At 41.0% G+C, this 22,186-nt stretch overlaps 1 protein-coding gene across 3 annotated transcripts in view; it reads right to left on the bottom strand.

Annotated features, from left to right (window-relative positions):
- Nucleotides 1-22,186, bottom strand: part of RBFOX1 (RNA binding fox-1 homolog 1) — a 2,041,748-nt gene that overhangs the window by 160,343 nt on the left and 1,859,219 nt on the right. For all 3 annotated transcript variants that reach the window (XM_081966089.1, XM_081966090.1, XM_081966091.1), the window contains 3 exons: nt 14,328-14,420; nt 12,126-12,186; nt 804-857 (listed from right to left, as the gene is read on the bottom strand). In XM_081966089.1, coding sequence (XP_081822215.1) covers nt 804-857; nt 12,126-12,186; nt 14,328-14,420 — 208 coding nt within the window. The remainder of the gene's footprint in view (nt 1-803; nt 858-12,125; nt 12,187-14,327; nt 14,421-22,186) is intronic.

Genomic DNA, 22,186 nt, shown 5'->3' with positions numbered 1-22,186 from the left:
ACTGCACAGAATCTTAGCTAGAGGTTCTCCCAAACCCCTATGAATCCCCAGCAGCCCACCCCTGGATAGAGACCTTAAATTGCCAACTGTCAAGCACTGGGTTAAATCTGGAGATTCAGGCACTTCAAATGAGCATAAAGATTTATTGCAATTTTAAACTCTCTGCAAGAATCTGACCAACTGGCCATTCAGGGAAAAGAGCGGGAGATAAGAGAGGCATTCAAGTTGGGCTGGGCTCAGTTCTCTTGCGATTGCGCCGGGATTCATGGCTTATGATGCATTTGACCCCTTCCTCAGTCTCAACCTGGTCATCTCCTACAACAACCAGGACAATATAATCCTGTTTTAAGGTGATGTCTTCTTCAGAGACGTTGTTTTCTATCAGGGGTTAGGTTGAAAAGTTTCTGATTCTGGTTCCGACTTTGGCAAATAATTGATACAAAAGCCTTTGAAGGACTCAACAGATCTACCGTAATAGAGATCTGAGGCTTTGTGTAAAGCAGTAGCAGACTTTGGGTAGTAGAAAACAAGAAGGTTATACCAATGCCTTTTGGGATGGCAAACTTTTCTCTCTAATAACACATCATTTGGCATGTTGCTATTAAGTCAACGATTTGAACGAAAGAGAATGAAAAGTTAGCAGAGCGTAGGAAATTGTATTTTTCTCTCTTAATACATATTGTATAATTGAATTACATTCAAAAGTAAGGCTTCTATTACATCCATCAAGGAAGCAGGCCAACAGCAACCAATCACACCATTTGGATAATCCTGTTACCTGCCATCACAGCACATGTGCTTACCTGCATAGAATTCTGGACTATAGACTGCACCAACAACTGGATTTAATTTCCAACCTGTAGTAAAGATAGGAAACCAAACTTGGTAACTTTGAAGTTATGGCATGATGTTCTTTTTAAATAGTTTTTATTAAACATTTTAACCTTTAAAAACAGAAAAAAAAACCAACAATTACAGAAAAAACAAGACAAACATAACAATGTATATAATTTTACAGACTTCTGTATCAACATACAATTTTAGCTTTTGTAGTTCTCTATTCTAAATTGCCTTCCTATGGGTTTTAACATCTGTAATAGTGTAACAACAGTTGTACTAACAATTGGAATAATATTAATTGTTCATATCACTGTCATATTGACATTACAGTCAGTACTTTAAGTTTGATAGTAATTCCATTTCCTGTTTTGGCTTCCATTTTCTAGACACTTATAAATTCTACTCCATATTTTATAATAATCCGATTCTTCTCTTTCTTTTAACTCCATGGTCATTTTGTCCATTTCTGCACATTTGAGTACCTTTCTAATTATTGTTTTATCTAATTAATTTTTTCTAGTTATTGTTATATATGGCATGATGTTCTAATTACTGCCAGTTGTGACTGTACAGTTTTTATTTTATATCTTTTAAGGAATTGTAGCATGTCCTTCAAAGTGTATCTTTCCCAGAATACCTTTTAAAGCTTCTTAAAAAGCCACCACACACACATCACACACCACACCAGTGGTGGGTTTCAAAATTTTTAGAACCTCTTCTGTAGGTGTGGCCTGCTTTATGGGAGTGGCTTGCCTGCCATGTGACTGGGTGGGCGAGGCCAACTTGTAAAATGTGGTGAAACTCACTTAACAACGCTCTTACTTAGCAACCAAAATGTTGGCTCAGAAACTCTGCCATTGAAGTGTGCAAGTCTTAAAGCTGTCAAGTTACAAGACCTTTGCACCCCTAACCCTTTAGAAAAAAAAACCCCCGGGGGTGTTCAAACTTGACAGCTTTAAGTCTTGTGGACTTCAACTCCCAGAATTCCTCCTCTCGCTCTTCATCTTGATGACGTGCGGACGGGCAGGGGGAGGGAGCTGGAACCGGTTCTAAACGGCACTGTAGATTTGTGGAACCTCTTCTATAGAAGAGGTGAGAACTGGCAGGAACCCACCCCTGCACCACACACACACACACACACACACACACACACACACAGACACTCACTCACTCACTAAGTGGAAGTGACCATTAAATGAAGGGGGAATATATGCATCTTTTATTTAAAAACCCACTTTGTATCAATTGACTTTTTCTTCAATACTGGGATACAATTTCAGTCCATTTCATGAAAAGGAGATTTTATTTATCCACTTAATGCAAGCCTATATAACTCTGCAAAAAAGAAGAAATAACTTTCTTTTCATTTTGATGAACAGAGACAATCTTCTTCCTGGTTTTAAATTGGATGGGCTTAAGAGGAATTTACTTTCACAACACACTAAATCCTAAACCTGGATTAAGAAAACTCCAATGGTATATTTATATAACATGCTTGCTCTAATAAATCATTTCACAGCTTAGCATAATGGCTTGGTTTCCCCAACAATACATAAGTTCATTTATAAATGAACCATGCCTAGCTCCAACTTCTGAAACATTTTTTTTTCATAAAATAAGTTCACTTATTTTCTTTTGTTAAGTTTCTCCAAGTTTTTAATGGAAGATAACAGCAGAATTCCTATTTACAAAGTTTATCTACCCATTCTTTTCTTGCAATCATTTAGAACACAGTATGAGCTTAATGTTGTTCTACAAATAAATTAAAATAGAACTAAGATGGGTTGGAGCAGATAAGTACTTGGATGAATGACTGACAGGACCAGAAACCAGACTGTGTGTGAGAGAGAGGGGGGGAGGGGAGGGAGGAAGAGCGAGAGAGAGAGAGAAGGTGGGAGAATAGGAGGGCGAGGGAGAGAGAGAGGAGGTGTAAGAGAGAGGGAGAGAAAGAGGGAGGGAGAGGGAAAGAAAGGGAATGAATGAGAGAGGGGGAGGGGGAGAGAGGGGGCAAGAGAAAGAGTAAGGTAATAGCAAACCACTTCCACTGTGTTGCCAAAAAATGCACCCATATCCATCTGCAATTGATATTTCTTTTAATAAATAAACAAATAGAATGTTTCGTTTTGTTTTAAGAAATTTATTTATTTATTTTATTTATTAGAATTTGTCAAACAAAAATGAGAACAAGAATAAAAGAATAAAAATACAGTGACAGGGATGATGGGCTGTGATGAAGCTGTGGTCATATTGAAATGGAGAAGTCAACCTTTCAGTGGTAAGGGTCACAATGACTATTAGCGCAGACCATAATAACTAATTATGCACAATGCCCACCATGTAAAGTTAGTAAGACAAGCATCATCATTTTTATTCCATTTGATGGTGGAGGCCATTGTTTGTAAACTAAGTTAAACTTATTCTGAAGCTGGGTTTATTACAGACTAAGCTACACAACTATTTTCTGTGTGTTTCCTAACATAAAAAAATGTTGCTGAGTTTTACAAAAGTGTACAATTTGGCGTCTCCATTCTACTCATGCCATTCCATTTTTGCCAATTGTGCAATAACCACACAACTAAATTAAATAACCATGCGAGAAAACCTATTGCAGCCTAGGAAGGGAGAAAAAAAAAGAAAAGGAAGAAGGCATGCAAGATTTATTTTCTTCCTCCCAAATCTTCCAAGCTGATCTAAGCCAAGTCCTCAAGCATCAAAAGCCTTTAATTACTTGAAGTGTAATTTTCTAGAATACTTTTTAATTTTATTTAATTCTGCACCGATAAGCCATTTTGGCTGGTTTTTCACATCTCTGTCAGACGTCTCTGTCAAAGAGGCTGAAAGATAACCTCAGACATTTTAAGTTATACTAATGGTGCCTCAATTTGTCTTCGGGAAGAGAGGGGGAGATGGGGCAGATGCAGATCGATGATCTCAGCTGAAACCTGCTCTCATATTTCATCTCCTACCCAATTTGATGGCTGCATCATCTAACTTGGGGAAGCTCACTCTGCAAGGACTCCATTTATCATGAAAATAACAGCAATTAAACTTTACTTTGTCTTGTCAATGAAGTATTTGCTGGCCCATAACTGTGTGGGTTAATCAAGTGTGAGGAGAAGTTTGACATGTACGAGTGAGGAACTGCCAAGGAGCCAAGTCTTCACCATTAGAGGAGGTAAATTCACCACTGTGGGTGTAGTTCTCGGAATTTGTCTTGCTGTCACAACACGTACCTCAGGTAGAAACTTTTAGAACAGACAGGAAAGGGGAAAAACAGCCTGTCTCTTATGCAGATAGACAGACTTAGTGCCTGGATGAGGAAGAAATGTAATTTAGTGTGTATGCTTACTTAACTTTATTGTGGTTATTAACCAACCAGCTTTCTTCTTATTCTATATGTATATTCTCTTCTATATTGTATATGTATATAGATTGTGTGTCAGCCCACAAGGCATCCCTAGCCTGCTCTCAAGTTGCCTTTGGCAAGGGGGATGGGAAACCAACGAATAGCACAGCAGCCATAAACAGAAGTACATTCCAGGCTTGTCTCTCTCAAGGCTTTCTCCAAGGGTTACTCACAGCGGTGGAGGGGCGTGATCTCTACAACCCACAAAACTGCTCCATTGGCAATGTGATTTATGACACACCCTAGGGGTAGGGGGAAACAGGGTCATGATTGGGGCGTAAATTACATGGGGTCAGAACTGGCTTCACTTGGGAATGTGTCGACATGAAGCACCTAATAAATAACTGGATTTCTTTTGAAGTTTGGCTCAAGGCTCATGATTTAATTAGGGCACCCGTCAGACCCCTGCCATTGCGTATGTATATCGAATTTACATATACATAAATATAACTGGCCTTTTAGCATTTTTAATTTCATATGAGCTTTAAGCCATTTTTATTTTTGTCGGTATGTACTTTTCTTAACTTTCCTGGCATAGTCACTTAGATGAGGAAAATGCTTTCAGTAACCAAGTTTATTGATGAAGGTTTGAAACAAAACAGGTATTACATTAGAGGGAGGAGAGAAATTCATTGAACTTCTCCTTTGAATATGAACTTTATCAATTTTTTTTCATTTCCATCCAGAAGGCAAAGCAAAAACTTCATTATCCTTTGAAATCTACAATTCTCCAAATTCCCTATCACAACTCATCATTTAAAAAAGAAAGAAAGAAAGAAAACACATTAGAAGGGGGGGGGGGAATAAAAAAAGTCTATTATCTTAGGAAAGTTGGAGCTCTTGAAAAGCTAAGCAGGATCAGATCTCCCTACTGCATAGAAGTGAGACCACCAGGAATAGACCAGATCTGTAGGGTAAATTTGGAGTAGGGGGAAAAAATCCTAAAAGAAAGAAAATCACGCTTGCTGAAAGACAGGGGGTCTTGCATGAATGGCTCCGTGCGAAAAGATTGTACTTTTAACACAGCCGGGGTTAATAAGAAGAAAGGGTGTGTCAGGCCTGGAAGCCATCTTGGGCTTTGGATCTTCAGGCCTTCCACATGTAGTGCTATGGGAAACTGGGAGGGGGATTGCATGGAGCTGGGGAGATATATAATCAAAATAACATTCTTTTCTCAGAGAGGGGCGTGGTGTGGGGAGCGTGCATAGATGCGCAAGGTGCATTCATGGGGCATATGCACTGGGAGTGTACACACATTACATTTTGGGGATTCGGGCACACGCACGAGCATTCCCGTCTGCGCACTTTGGGCACTCGGTCCAGAAAAGATTAGCCATCACTGACTTAGGATCTCATCGACATTGAGTTAAGACTCTAAAAAAATATTTTAGGTATCCCCCCCCCCCCCCCTACTCAGCAGAGGTTGTGGTTGTGATCGAAAAGCTTCACAGGGCAGTTTTAGCTGCAAGCATTGAAAGGAAGAAGAGTAGAGAGATTGCCTTTCGGTTAAAAAAATAAATAAAACTCGGGCTCTCCTCTATGGATGACTTGAGTTGTTGCAGTGGCGTAGCGTGGGTTGTCAGCACCCGGGGCAAGGCAAGTAATTTGCGCCCCCTAACCCGTGGATTTTAGCACTCGAGTCTCTTCCACTAGATTAGTTAAAGAAACCCTTACCCCCTAAGCACATGTATTGTTTGTTATGAGAGACCAGCATGCCCCCTTTCAATGCAGAATGACCAGCGTGCCCCCATTCAATACGGCTGCCCCCCCTGCACCCCCCACGCTACGCCACTGCTGGCACCCCCCCCCCCCTCCACAGTGGGCAGCGACCCGGCGGCTCGGATCGGATTCGCGCAGCCAGCACTGCAGTGAGAGAGAGTGAGTGAGCCAGGCAGGGGCAGAGAGCTGCGAGTGCGAGCGCCCCCCCAGATGTTGCGCCCGGTGCGGCCGGCCCCCCCTGCACCCCCCACGCTACGCCACTGAGTTGTTGCTATCTTGGACAATGAAAACAAGATATGGCTCCTATTTTATGGCATTTTCAGAACTGTTATTCTGAAACTCGCGGTTATTGTGCTACAATCTTCTTTGGCAGTACTAATCCCTAGAAGCTGCTTGGCTGGTCTTTTTGATCTTCTTTCCTAGCTCTTATTCCAAAGACAAAGCAGAATCCTCGGTACTTAAGGGGAAAGGTCTTTCTTCTCTGCCTTTTCTGCTTCTTCCTTTGTTTGTGTTCCCATCTTTCTGAACCCTTGGGAGACTTGCCAGGTGTCTCTCCTTGCCTTGAATCCAGTGGTGGGATTCAGCCGGTTCGCATCACTTCGGAAGAACTTCGGTTGTTAACTTTCTGAGCACTTTGGAGAACTGGTGGTTGGAAGAAACCATTAGGGCTGAGAACTGGTTGTTAAATGATTTGAATCCCACCACGGCCTGAATCTCTTCCTGCATGGGCCAAATCACTGCCATGAAATCCTTCAGAAAGATTGGCTGCTTCTTGGTGTGTCTCTCCCCCCCCCCACACACACACACTGTCTAAATGTTGTTCCTGATAGCAAGGCGCACTGTTAGAACAAGGCCTCAATTTGGCCCTCACTCCTTATTAGAAAGATAATAGCTAGGGCAACTTTTGCACAATCATTCCTGGTTCCCCGGATCGCTCCAGCTCCCCATTTCTCCCAAGAGCAGATTGGACCTCAGCAATCTGCCATCATAGTCAACCTTCAGCAATGGGGCAAAGGGGAAGTCCAAAATTGGGGGCTGCTGAAATGAAGAAAGCTTATAGAAGCCGAACGAGCTTGCTGAAAGACAGGGGGTCTTGCATGAATGGCCCCGTGCGAAAAGATTGTACTTTTAACACAGCCGGGGTTAATAAGAAGAAAGGGTGTGTCAGGTCTGGAAGCCATCTTGGGCTTTGGATCTTCAGGCCTTCATGTAGCGCTGTGGGAAACTGGGAGGGGGGATTGCATGGAGCTGGGGAGATATATAATCAAAATAACATTCTTTTCTCAGAGAGTCGAGGCCACTCTGCCCTGCACCTGGAGGGGTGTGACTGGGAGGCATCTCCAGTGTTGGATAGTGCCTGATTGGGCCATGTGATGGACTTTTGGGTGCTTGGACAGGGACTCAGACTTTCTTTTGGGAGTGGAAAACTGGAAGCTTTCCGATTCGGCTTTTCCCAGATGTGCCAATAGGTACATCTCTAATAAAATGGGACTTTGAGGAACTTCATGCCTCGGAGTCTTCTTTCGTTGGGGATCTTACTTGGAATCTGTGTGGATATATTCAAATATAGATACCAAAACTAATTTAACTTAGGGATAATACACTGTTGAACAAACGAAATAAGACACATTGACCTGTAAGCTAAACAAATTTCAATTGTTTAGATTAATTAATAAGAGCTGTTGTGGTGCAGTGCTTAGAATGCAGTATTGCAGGCTAATTCTGCCCGCTGCCAGCAGTTCAATTCTGACTGGCTCAAGATTGACTAGCCTTCTGTCCTTCTGAGGTGGGTAAAATGTGGACCCAGATTGTTGGGGGGAAAGAGGCTGACTCTGTAAACCGCTTAGAGAGGGCTGCAAAATTTGTTGCTGTGTTGCTTGTATCCTTACGATTTATATTGATTGTTTTCTGATTGCTTATTTGTACCCTTTGATTATTATTAAGTGTTGTACCTTATGACAAATGTATCTTGTCTTTTTATGTAAACTGAGAGCATATGCACCAAAGACAAATTCCTTGTGTGTCCAATCACACTTGGCCAATAAAGAATTCTATTCTATTCTATTCTAAAATGCTATGTAGCAGTAAAGGTAAAAGTAAAGGTTCCCCTCGCACATATGTGCTAGCCGTTCCCGACTCTAGGGGGCAGTGCTCATCCTTGTTTCAAAGTTGAAGAGCCAGTGCTGTCCAAAGACGTCTCCGTGGTCATGAGGCCAGCATGACTCAATGCCAAAGGCGCACGGAGCGCTATTACCTTCCTACCAAAGATGATTCCTATTTTTCTACTTGCATTTTTATAGGCTTTCGAACTGCTAGGTTGGTAGAAGCTGGGACAAGTAATGGGAGCTCACTCTGTTACGTGAGGCTAGGGATTTGAACCGCTGAACTGCCAACATTTCTGATTGACAAGCTCAGCATCTTAGCCACTGAGCCACTGCATCCCCATGTGAAGCAGTACATAAGTCTAAAATACTATTGCTATTAATTATATTTAAATCAAGGTCTTCTCCAAGAAAAATCAGAAAATTTTACAAAGCAGACTTTCTCTGTGATGTACTGTAACTACCCTAATCACAATATGTTGAACCTAGCTCATCTTTTTTTTTCTAATTTTGCCAAGATGGATAGAGATACCCATGACAGGATCATTAAAAAATAAAGCTGTCCACTTATCTTTGCCCCACTGTCAATGATGGAAGGAAAAATGTTTCACGAAGGAGCTGCATAATGTGTGGAGGATGAAAATAAATATTTTGCATTCAGTTGCTTTTTGATCAAGCTCTCTCTCTCTCTCTTTTTGAAGAAAAGTCAGGGAAATCAGATACTTCTTTGAAAAGCTACAGGATATTGGAAACAGGCCAAATGGAAGGTTGCGATATGCTCCCTTCCAAAGCTTTCAAAAAGGATTGTACAAAAGCTGAAATTGATGCCCCGGGAGGAAAAAAAAAGGAAAGCATAGAGACAGAAAAGTTTCTGCTGCTATAACAAAGTTCAACAAAGGATCTAGCCTACAATAACTTTTTAATAATTCTTTAACTGACAACAACAAGGGCAGAAATTAGAGTATTTGGCTAGGTGTCAGAAGAGAAGGTTCATCTCCCTGCTTGATCACAGCGCTATCACTGGTGCTTACTTCAACTCACTTCACCATGGGTATGTGGGTAAAACACGGGAGAAACGTGTCATGCTCCCGTCAGAGTCTGAATCTGATGGGGAAGATGAACTGGAACAAAGAACCAATCGATTTTGAGAGGGGGGCTCGGATGGCCTTCGAGGAAACCGGGGAAGGGCACAGCCAGTCCGGGCAAGGCTTTTCAGGATTAGAAAGGCCTATAGACAGGGAGGAGCAGGAGAGACTTTCAGCCTCTATATTGCTTGCTTGCCATTGGCTGCCATAGTAACGGGGAGGGAGGGGGCTCGTGGTATTTGGGAGGGAAAACATGCTGAAGGAGACATCTTGAAAGAGGGAGTTTCGTTCTCACCATCTTCTGCACATGCTGAAGGCTCGTGTTGGGTTTGGTCAAGGCCAACCACCTCTGCATACCAGCTGGATGAGGCCACCTGAAGATGCACCCCACATGACACTCTTGGGGGTTGGAGGTTGGACATTGGGCCGGGAGGGATTTGGGTAAACGTTTGATATGTCCAAGTTCGCACCTTTGGCCTCAGATCTTGCTTCACTTTCACTGTTTTCATTTCATATCTAGCAAAAGTACCTTTTCTCTAAATAAATGGAGTTGGGGGTTCCCTTTCTTGGATGTTGAATGAGGCACACCTGACAGAGACAGAGCTCTGACAGACGAAGAGCAAGGACCACCCTCTCCTGATCCTAGAGCATGCAGAGAAGAGAGAAGGCGAGAACAACGCAGACTGAGCCAGCTATGAAGGAGAAGAGTGTCCCACCCCTCCTTCACAAGGCACACCTGGAGACAGAGATGTAAGGAGGTGCCGGTGAGAGGGGCATTTGTTGGGAACAATCATTGAATCTGTCGAGACTTGTGTGCACTTGCTGATGCCTGGAAATTACTGTGCTTGTCTTCCGAGGCTTAGCCAGTTTGCCTGCTTTGCTGAACTTCTTGCTCTGGTTACTGTTTGGCTCGCCTTGCTTACTGGATGACTTGCAGCCAGAGGCTGTTGAAGGTGCATGTGAGAGCTTTGCTCCAGGATTTGTAGTAAATGTGGGGATGTTTGGGGGCAAAGTTACAGAGGTACAGGTACAGTATATGTGGTACCTTGCTCAATAGTAGTAACTGTGAGAGGGATCTTGGAGTCCTAGTGGATAACCACTTAAATAGGAGCTAGCCGTGTGCAGCAGCTGCCAAAAAAGCCAACACAGTTCTAGGCTATGTAAACAGAGGGATAGAATCAAGATCCTGTGAAGTGTTAATACCACTTTATAATGCCTTGGTAAGGCCACACTTGGAATATGGCATCCAGTTTTGGTCGCCACAATGTCAAAAAGATGTGGAGACTCTAGAAAGAGTGCAGGGAAGAGCAACAAAGATGATTAGGGGACTGGAGGCTAAAGCATCCGATGGATGGTTGCAGGAACTGGGTATGTCTAGTTCAATGAAAAGAAGGATAGAGGTAACATGATAGCAGTCTTCCAATATCTCTGGGGCTGCCCCAAAGAAGAGGGAGTCAAAGTATTTTCCAAGGCACCTGAGGGTAGAACAAGAAGCAATGGGTGGAAACTAATCAAGGAGAGAAGCAACCTAGAACTAAGGAGAAATTTCCTGACAGAACATTTAATCCACGGAACAACCTGCCTCCAGAAGTTGTGAATGCTCCAACACTAGAAGTTTTTAAGAAGATGTTGGCTAACCATTTGTCTGAAGTGGTGTAAGGTTCCATGCCTAGGCAGGGGGTTGAAGTAGAAGACCTCCAAGGTCCCTTCCAACTCTTATTCTATTGTTTTTTATTGTTTTTTCTAAAGTTGGAGCAATAAAGGGGAGTTAGACCTGTTCTCTGGCTGTCGTGCCACATCCCGGGTCATCACAAAAGGAGTACGGAGGAAGAATATGAGTGAGACTTATGACCACAACTGAGCTCAAAATCTCTGTTGTTAAGTGAGAAATTGGTTAGGCAAGTTTAGCCCCATTTTGCGACCTTTCTTGTCACAGTTGTTAAGAGAATCATCACAGTAACCCAGTTGTTAAGTAAATCTGACTTCCCAATGATTTTGCTTGTCAGAAGGTTGCAAAAATGGATCACATGTCCTTGGGACACAGACAACGGTCATAAATATGAAACCAGCCACCAAGCATCTGAATTTGATCATGGGGATGCTACAAAGGTCGTAAGCATGTAGAAATGGTCACAAGGCACTTATTTCAGTGGTGTTGTAACTTGGTCATTAAACAAACTGTTGTAACTTGAGGATTTCCTGAATTTAGCAATAGCCCTTAGACTTATAAACCACTTCACAGTTTCTTTACAGCCCTCTCTAAGCGGTTTACAGAGTCAGCCTATTTGCCCCCAACAATCTGGGTCCTCATTTTACCAACCTTGGAAGGATGGAAGGCTGAGTCAACGTTCAGCTGGTCAGGATCGAATTGCTGGCAATCAGCAGAATTAGCCTGCAATACTGCATTTTAACCACTAGCAAGGAAGGCAAGGAAGGAAAGAAAGGAAGGGAGGGAGGGAGGAAGGAAGGAAGGAAGGGTCATAGCAATAGCCCTTAGACTTATATACTGCTTCACAGTACTTCACAGCCCTCTCTAAGCAGTTTACAGAGTCAGCATATTGCCCCCAACAATCTGGGCCCCCATTTTATCCACCTCAGAAGGATGGGGGGCTTGAGCCTGGTGAGATTCGAACTGCCAAATTGTAGGCAGCAGAAGTAGCCTGCAGTACTAAACTCTAAACCAATGCTCCACCACAGCTCTTTAGCTGACTAGGATAAAGTTATGTAGTCCTACCTTTTATTAATTTTATTTATTTATTTTGTCAAGCATGTATTAGATAACATCTATAAGTATAAGCATGATTTTGGATACATGAAAGGAATACAAATACAAGGGAACATTAAGACAGGGACGGTAGGCACATTGGTGTGCTTTGCACGCCTCTTACAGACCTCTTAGGAATGGGGTGAGGTCAACAGTAGACAGATCAGGAGATGGAAACCAAGAAAAAAAAACCAATTTCTAGTTCTTACCGTTTGTGTAAGGATTAACTGTCTTCTTATTCGTCATGACCCGTGCTGTTGCATTATTTACCTAAGCACATAGAAAACAAGAAATCAGTACCACTTCTTCAAGATTAAACAGGTCCATGATAGTAATGAAGGCATGCTTTATTTTTGGCATTAGTCATGTTTAAAATGCAATTTAATTTATTTCCCCCCCCCCCAAATTAAAAATAATAATAATAAAACTAATAAAAGGCAGGAGGCGCATAACAAAATCATACGATTTATAATTACATTTACTCTCATCGTCATTTTATAAAACTTACAAATCATTTCAATAAAGTAACACCATTTCCTTTAAAGTTTAATAAAGAGACATTAAAAGCAAATTAAAAGGCTTTGCATAATTGAAGATTTAAGAGCATGCTTTTTTTTAATTCCATGGTAACACTGAAACGATAAAATATTTAAAAACACAACATTAAAAAAAAAGAGAGAACCAACTGTATGAAAGAGCATGCAGTGAAGGAGAAAGGGGAAAGAGACAAGATACGCAAGGGGGAAAAATAACTAACATCAAAGAAGAGAACGAAAAAGTAAAAAAAAAAAAGAAGAAGGACATTTCTTAGCAGTGTGCAACATAACCCTTTCAAAATGTACCATTGGAAAAGCAACATGTAGCATTCAACACCGGGGTAACATGTGCCTCGTTTAATTCATTGCAAGGAAACTAACAAAACCATTCAAGCTTTCAAAACACCACAGCTAACGAAAGGATAAAAAGAGGGTGCATTATTTAACACAATATGGAATTAACGATCTGAGTAAGATGTGCACAAAATTCATATCCTTAAGTTCAGTCAGTGTCTCCAAGGCTTGTTTAAAACGGACACTCATTGACAGGCGTACCGAGATATAAAGATAAATCGATATAGAATAATAATAATAAAAAAAAATAGAGCATCAAGAAAACTTAAGACGACAAGTCAAAAAAATTGATGTGGTAGATATCAGCGCTTTAGAAAAGATACGTGAAACGGTAGATGGACTTCTCCACTTACCAGTCAAGCACCATCGCCAGAATGGGGCATGTATACAGTTACCATGGTTACTGAGATGGTGAGGGGCCTAAGAGCTACCGCCGAAAAGGGAGAATGGAAAGGCAAAATATGCAACATCTTACTCAAAAACGACAGCAATTTTCAATTGGTTTTTTTTTCTTTCTTTCTTTCTTTTTTCGCTTTTAAGATTCTAACAAATACAATTCAGGCAGTGTTGACTTGGATCCAGTGGTTTAAGGATTTATATATAGAGATAGATAGATAGATTTATCTATAAATCTTTATATGCAAGGAGAGGATCACTTTTGTAAAGTGAAAATTAGAAGGAACTTGAAACCTTCTGGGCATTTGTCCAAAATGGAAACAAAAGTCCATGTTTGTTTGTTTGTTGAATCTAAGTGAATGGCTATTCAAATGGGAATTTTTCTGGGGTAGTCAAAATGTAATTTTGGAAAGCCACTGTAAATCCTGCATCAAACCTGCAATGAAAAGAAAAGGAGGAAAAAACAAAAAGAAAATAGAATTCCCAAATAAAGGTTCAAACACAACAAAACAAAATGTTAAACACACACACACACACACAACCACACACAAATAAAATAATGCCTTATTGTTTTGCTTCAACATTTAATTTTGAAAGTTTTTCCAATTTTTTTTTTTAAAATCTATTGCACCCATCAAACTTACGAAACCTTTCAGATCATAGCATGGTATTAAAGCTCGTCACACGTCTGGCATACATTTTTTTCTTTTTTTTTAGCTGTAATTATGATGGTTAAAAAACAAAAAAACTGAAAAAAATGTTTAAAAAAACGTACGGAAAGGAAATCATAAAATAAGCAAACCAAGTTAGGCCAAGTGTATATATATATACATATATACATACATATACGTACCTACATACATATAATATATATATAAAAGTGTACATTATACAATATTGTATCGTATTATATAATATGTTGTCATTGTAACTGTATATAACATATTCCATATATATGTGCGTGTGTGTGTATATATATATTTATATATATATATATATAAAATATCTCAATGGGAAGGAAAAGGGAAACACAGAAGAGACATTAATGATGGATATGAAACAACGAATGAGAGTGAGGCAAACATTTATAAAAAAGATGAAAAGGAAAATATTTTGAACATGCACCTCGATTTTACGGCCCTCTACCACGGTGCCGTGTAATTTCTCCCTCGCCCTTTCCGCATCAGCACTATTTTCGAAAGTAACGAAACCAAATCCCTGCATGCAGGTTGGAAAAGGGAAAATAACATGCATATCATTATTTCAGACAACCACTTCTTTGCTCAAGTTTCTTTCTTTCTTTCTTTCTTTTTTTCTTTCTTTCTCTCTGCCTCCCTTTCTTTCTCTCCTCTCTCTCTCTCACTCCCTCTTTTAATTTAAATTGGCTCTTGTTCTGTCTTCATTTCTGTAAACATGCAAATTAGAAAGAAATTGTAATCATACCCAAGATGTGCAATTAAGTAAAAGCAACCAAGGTCAACAACTTTTTAAATCTTTCTTTTTCACGAGTTAGTTTATCGTCTCCTGAAGAATAGCAAAGAATGAACACCAAATACCTTTCATTTTTTTTTCTCTAAATTTTCACTACAGGGGAAAAGAAATCTAATAAAAAAAGAAAAAACAAAACAAGTTCAAATCAATGGAACCATGTCATCACATTGAAAAACAAAAAAACTAAGAAGAAAACGATGAGAGAGAGAGGAAATAAAAGTGAAGCACTGTTTAAAAGGCATGCAGATCTGATCAACAGAATAATAAATTTTGTGCAAATTAAAATGTGGGTACCGATTTCAACACTCAATGCAAACCCAATTGAATATATTGGCTAGTTCGATGTGTCATTGTGGAGCAAAATAATAATAATAATAATAATAATAATAATAATAATAATAATAATAATAATAATAATAATAATAATAATAATAATAATAATAATAATAATAGAATAATAATTTCTCACATGCAACACTGGAGTTGTTTATAATTGGGATGTCATCTATCGTATTTACTTCTTTTGGTCTTAAAGAAAATAAAATGAGAGGAGGGGAAACAAACAAACAAACAAACAAACAAAAACTACCAACCAAACAGAATTGGGTTTGAAACTAAACATAACCTTTCTACATTTAATATAATCATGTAGTATGAATAAATAGATAATACAGATCAGAGGGCAAATAATCATTCCTGAACAATATCTGCAGTGCTTTTCATTCAATAATAGTAGGCATTTGTCACATGGTTGATTGATACACAGTTTGTATTCTATATGCAGTGAAATGTTGAAACCGAGTTTGTTTGCCCATCTCCTGAAATAAATTTGAGAGCTCACTGTCAATCAGGAAGAACGCTGGGTTTTCTTTTATCCAGCCAATGAATAGATCCAGAATTTGGAGAACATTCTGACCAAGTGGCTACCTTGAGATGCTTGAACATTTACAGATGGTTATTACAATAGAACAAAGTTTCAAAAACAAGTTGGTGAGGTTGTTGTCCCTCACCCCTGATAACCTAAAAATGAGGTCTATTTATAATTACATCAGGGGTGTCCAAACTTGGGAACTTTAAGACTTGTGGATTTCAACTCCCAGAATTCCCCAGCCTGGGAGTTGAAGTCCACAAGTCTTAAAGTTCCTAAGTTTGGACACCCCTGAATTACATGGTTTTCTTCCCTTTTTTGTTGCTATTGTTGCAGCTGTCATGAACAGGTGGGCATTTCCAAAGAAAGCAATGCATGGAAGCTACCAGCAATTTACCAATTTGCAACAATTTTTCTAAGAATTATAATGAGGTCTCTCTGGAATATATTATTTTGGTCCAAAAAAAAAAAGGAAAAAAAAGCCCAAGAAGCTGATCATTTGCAATAGGCTAGCTTCCCATTTAAGTTTTTAGATTATTTTGTTTTAAAAAGAGAGGGGGACACCAAAGTTGACTCTGCCCAATCTGTGGGTGGAGAAATTGGATAGAGAACATCTCCGCATTGCTGTAGGGTTAAGAAAAACTCTAATAACCTGAAGACGTTCTCCAAGATGGCAGCACTGAATATATCATCTGTGTGGCTGAGGAATCCTCAGAAAATGAACAACTAAGTTCAGAAAAAAATCTACACTGCCTTCCAAAGCTACACATATTTTCTACCATTGCAAGGAAAAATCCCCTCCATAACTTCCAAAAGCAGGAATTTGTTTTTAGCAGCTGATTTCTGATTTTCTGATTTAACAGCAATGTGGGAAGCTGCAGGTCCCTGAAGATTTTGGTCACGCAATACAAAATGAGATACGCTGTTCTGAACCAGCCTTCGCATGTAATGATAAGCTGTTTACTCACAACTAAAACAACCCCCCTTTTTTTAAATAACAGGGCAGTAACCGTCTTTTGTTCATGTAGATAAAACAAAAGAATCAAACGTAATTAGTCCCAACAAACCTGATTCTGGCCAAGGAATCAGAATTGCTTGCTGTATACTAGAAATAAATAGTTGTCTGTAACAACTGGCCACTCCCAAAACCCTTCTATTTATTTCCCAACCATGGAGGGGCTAGCTAGCATCTGCGTCTTCCTTTTCCTGGAAGCCGGCTTATTGATTTCCTTTGCTCTCCTCTCCTTTCCTCTCTGCGCATATGTGAACCTGGGATGGGCCGCATCTGTTCCTCCCCCTCATTCTGCTCAGGTCCCGAAAACAGCTGTCTCTCCACCTGGGGGAGGATAGAAGGTCCCCGGCTCTGCCTCTGATACTTTTTCATTATCACGTTCATTTCGTTATTCCTTTTCATTCCAAAGGCTCTGAAGCTCACGCAGGCTCTCCCTCAATCTCCTCCTAATCTGACTCGTCTGGCAGCTGGTGGGGCACAACATGAACACACATTTTCTTGATTGTTAAATAAACGTAAAAACATCCCATTCAGCCAATAACAATTTCTTGGAAAGAGTTTCATTAGTCCAAATGAGAACTGTTTTTTTTTTAAAAAATGCAGATTTATTTTTGTTTTTTTTTTCTGCCCAAATAGATGAATATAGAGAAATGGGGTAGATTGCCGAATTGACTATATTTCTGTGGTTAACTCATGGCATATGTCGGATCTCCATTAAAGAGGAGATGTTGGCATTTTGTTCTTCAGGTTCAGGTTAGATACTTGCTTTAACTTCAGTGGTTTCCACCAAGGTCCTCTGTCCCGGTGGATTAAACAGAGGTTTAATCCTATTGGTCGAAGGGTCTGACAGCTCCCTATAAAAGCGCTGCTGTCAGACTCAACCTTCGCTGGATTGTTCTCACTTGTTGTACTCAATAAAGAGCAGTTGTTACCGTTAAGCCTGTGCGTGCCTATCCATTACCCAATCTAACAGTTCACACCTTGGTTTATAAGATGTAAGGAAGTCCAAGGTTACCTTCATCAATTCACTGCATATCAGAATAATTAATTATTCATTACTAGAATTTGCTTATAGTATTATGCTTGGGGTGAATAGAAAACATTTGCAGGTTGCCCATAATGGAAATGAAAGGCCATCTCTAAATGTATTGGCCAATGTATTCCCACCAAATTCTTATCACCCAAATCCAATATGAGTAATCATAAATGGTGACAAACATTGATCTACCATGCTGTGGTCATTTCTCAAAGGAGCAACAACTGGAAGATTTTTGTCTTGGCAATAGCACATATTAGATCCCTTATGTATTTCAAAGAAGGCAGCAGAACTGTGGGCTGGCTTTCTACTGAAGTATAACACTCACTTCTTGATTTTCCCCATATCTGTGACTATCACTAGAACAAAGATGTATCCTTGAGATTATTTCAGGAGAAGGATACATCCAAAGGAAGATCCTTCTTCAAGTGAGAATATCTATCTATCTATCTATCTATCTATCTATCTATCTATCTATCTATCTATCTATCTATCACCTATCCATCCATGGATTCATTTCAGCTTTGGATGAGAGGGAAAAAGAGAGATAAAATCATAATAGCATGGAGGGGTGGGGGAAACAGATTTTGCCTACATGCTATTATGGAGAATGTGATATGTTATAAGAAATAGTGTTTCTCAAAATATATATATATAACAATGAGAGGTTTTCCTATAGAAGCTAATTATCAAGACATTATTGCCATGTTTTTGTGATGGTTTATATGGGTCACTACATCCCTAAAATGATGGAGATAAAATCAAAATCGATAAAAGAGTTTGGGCATATCTTTTTTTTAGTGGGATTCTGGAAGAGAACCTGCTCACTTTGATAAAGAAGATCCTTTTGGTTGGGGTGTTTTCCACTTTGGGAGACAGCTAAGCTGTTCAGGAGTGATTTGGCTACTGTGCACTGGCAGAATGAATTGATAAATTGCACAAATCTGCTTTTTTTCTTATTAGTTTTGAGAATGACGGTAAGAGAAAAACCATCCCAACGATTGGGATGGAACACAAGAATCTAGTGGGGTGTCAAGAGTTCCAACAGAATCAGAACTCCAAGGCTGGGCTATTCCTCAAAAATTTCCTCAAAAGTACAGATTTATCAAGTAGCTCATATTGGCACATCTGGGGAAACCTGACTCTAAAGCCCCCTTGGCAGAGGTGATATTCAGCTGGTTTGCACCAGTTCACACGAACCGGTGGCGGAAATTTATTTATTTATTTATTTATTTTTATTGAATTTATAGACCGCCCCCTCTCCCCGAAGGGACTCGGGGCGGTGTACAGACAGAAGCTAAAAAACCGTATACACAATAAAAAATATTAGATATCCCTTAAAAACAGATTAAATATAAAGTCTGTACAATAATAGTAAAAATTAAAAAACAGCTTAAAAGGTCTACCCCCCAAAATTTAAAATACCGGCCAGGAGGATTGAAGATTAAAACTACGATTGGGCCAGGCCAGCTAATTGGAACAGGTGGGTCTTGAGTTTCTTGCGGAAGGAGCGGAGATCGGTGGTAGTTCTGATGTCGGGGGGAGGGAGGTCATTCCAGAGGGTCGGGCCCATCACAGAGAAGGCCCTACTCCTGGGCGCCGCCCACTGGCATTGCCTAGTGGACGGCACCCGGAGGAGTCCCTCTCTGTGAGAGCGAATTGGTCGCAGGGATGTGTGGGGTAGGATGCGATCCCGCAATTTGCCCCAGGGCAGAGAACCGGTAGCAATGGCCGACTGGCCATGCCCCTGAACCGGTCCCCCTGTCGCCGCTCGCTTGCCTGCTCACCCCACCCAGCTGGTCAGCGCAAGCGGATGGGATTCGCATGCTCAAAGAACATGGCGGCGACAGCTGCAGCTTTTTTGCCTATCAGAAGACTTTTTGGCAGCCTGCGGCCAGCTGCTGCCTCTTTGAGAGCTGCTTTTCAAAATGGCTCTCAAAGAGGCGGTGGCTGGGAGGCTTCTCTGCCAGCCAGCCACTTCCCGGCTGGCTGGGGGCCATTGAAAACTCCGGTCAGCTTGCCTTCTGGAGACTCTGGACCAGCCGACGCGGAAGGTAAGCGCCCGAACAAAGAGGCACTGGTGGAAGAGGAAGCAGGGATAGGGCCACTCAAGGAGGGGAAATGGGGGTGACTGGCGGAGGGAGGGCAGGGCTAGATAGGTACAAATTGCAAAAAAAATTCCTACCTTTTCCTGTGGGTGTGGTTTGGTGGGGTCATGTGACTGAGTGGGAGTGGGTGTGATTGATGTAAGTTGGCCACACCCACTCAGTCACATGCTCCCCACCTAGCCACGCCTTCCAAACTGGTAGCGAATTTTTTTTTTTGAAAACCACGATTTCCCCTCAGGTTTTCCCCATAGTTAAAATTGCAATTTTCCTCCCCCTGCCCAAGCAGTCCATTACATAGCCCAATCAGGTAGCAGTCCAAAGTTCATCTGGCCTCACACCCTACATTCTTGCACCAGGTGGGAACGTCCTTGGCTCTCAGAGGAAATAATTTTATTTTGGTTCCTTTGCTATCTCTACCTCTCCGTTTCCATTCCCACAGCCTCTGCTGTGCCAGCCCTGAAGATGCCAGGAGAAAAAATTCTCCCAGCCTGACAAGGGGTAAAATTCAAATGTCAGGCCTGCAGCCATCTTTTCTTTTGGATCTTTGTCCTGCCACACTTTCTATTATTCTACTATGCATTTTCTATTGTGGGAAAATGGGAGGGGGGATTCTAAGGAGTCACATACTATGTAGCCATAACAAAATTCTTTCTAGAAAGCCAAGGTCATCCTTTGTCTCTGCACCTGACCGGAACTGGAACTGCCAGCATGGCAGTGGGAGATTGGACCATGTGATGGACGTGTGGGTATGTGGGGGCAAGATCTTGAACTTTCAACTGGGTGGGGAAAACAGGGAAGCTTTCAGATTTAGGTTCTCCCAGATGTGCCAACATGGCTCTCTTAATAAATTGTAACTTTGAGGAATCCTTTGCCTTGGACTCTGATTTACTTTTGGATGCTATTTGGAACACTGACATTAAGTTGGAGGACCCTTAAAATTGTATGGGATGGTGAGATGGTTGTCAAGCTTGGAAGCCATCTTTTACATATGGGCCTTCAGGCCTGCCACATTTTCCACTGTGAGAAAATGGGAAGGGGGATTAAACAGAGTGTGGGTTATATATAGTCAAAATAGCATTCCTTTCTCAGAGAGTCAAGGACATCTTGTCCTGCACCTGGAGTGGCGTGACTGGGAGTCATCTCCAGTTTTGGACGGTGCCTGATTAGACCATGTGATGGACGTGAGGATGCCGGGCAGGGACTTGGACTTTCGTTTGGGTAGGGAAAACCTGGAGGCTTTCAGATTCGGGTTTTCCCAGATGTGCCAATAGGACATCTCTAATAAAATGGAACTTTGAGCAAACTCAAGTGTCAGAGTCTTCTTTCATTGGGGGTCTTACTTGGAACCCTGACAACCAGATTTCCCTTCTTGATAGTCTGCTAAGTTTTCTCATACTCAGCAGCCACACGGATGAGATGTGTGCCAGTGAGAAAATGATCTTTCCCCATGACACTCCCTTGGAATGAACCGAGATTCTCCAGGGACCCTTGAATAAATTTGACTACATTTTAAGACTTTGGGGGATATTAAAAAGATGAATAGCAAGGAGATTTGCACAGCTCTAATTATTCTCTTCTGAAAACATTATTTTAATTTTTTTAAACTCCCTGTAATGTTTCCCACCTGATTTTACAGAGAGCAAAGAGTGTGCAGGGTAGGGAGGAACATGGTAGGGATTTAATCTTTATTTGATCTGGCAGTTTTGCCTTGATTCCTAATTGTCATATCTGATTTGCTCCCAAGCTTAAGTTAAGTGGTGTTTTACTTCAGAGAAAGAGATTTTGATTTTCTCTATGGAGATTCTCAGTCATCCAGATCATAGTCATCTCAAAGGTAGTTTTTTTTCCCCAAAAGGCAACAACTGTTTAGCTGAGCAGTGTGATATATGCAATGCAATGCAGTGAGACATGTGTAATGTCAACTCACAAAGCAACCCTGGCCTGCTCTCGAGTTGCCATAGGAAAGGGGAGATGGGAAACCGATGAAACGGCATGGCAGCAAAAGACAGATGCCCCTTCCAGACTTCTCTCTCCCAAGGCTGTATCCCAGGGTTACTTACAGCAGCCAAAGGGGAGTGATCTCTACAACCTGAAAATTGCTCTGTTGGCGAATGTGATTGATGACACACTCTGGGGGAGGAGGGAAACAGGGTCATTGTTAGGGCCGTAAATTACATGGGGTCAGAGCTGGCTTCATGGGAACATGCCCAACATTGGCTCCTAATAAATAACTGGATTTCTTTTGAAGCTTGGCTCGAGGCTCATGATTTAATTAAGGCATCCGTGCAGATCTATACATTGGTGAAACAATCAAACAAAAGGACCCTTCCCAACAAATGGCACAACATAGGAGAACCAACCCACCATGATTGGATTCAGCAGTCCATCTGCATTTGAAAGACAAAGCCCACTCTTTTGAAGACAGCAAAGTCCACATTCTGGACAGAGAGAACCATTGGTTTGAAAGAG

The sequence above is a fragment of the Natrix helvetica genome, assembly GCF_964273705.1.
Source record: "Natrix helvetica genome assembly, chromosome: 13".
NCBI lineage: Eukaryota > Metazoa > Chordata > Lepidosauria > Squamata > Natricidae > Natrix > Natrix helvetica.
The sequence above is the reverse complement of the archived record's forward strand: the minus strand, read 5'-3'. Positions and strand labels throughout refer to the sequence as shown.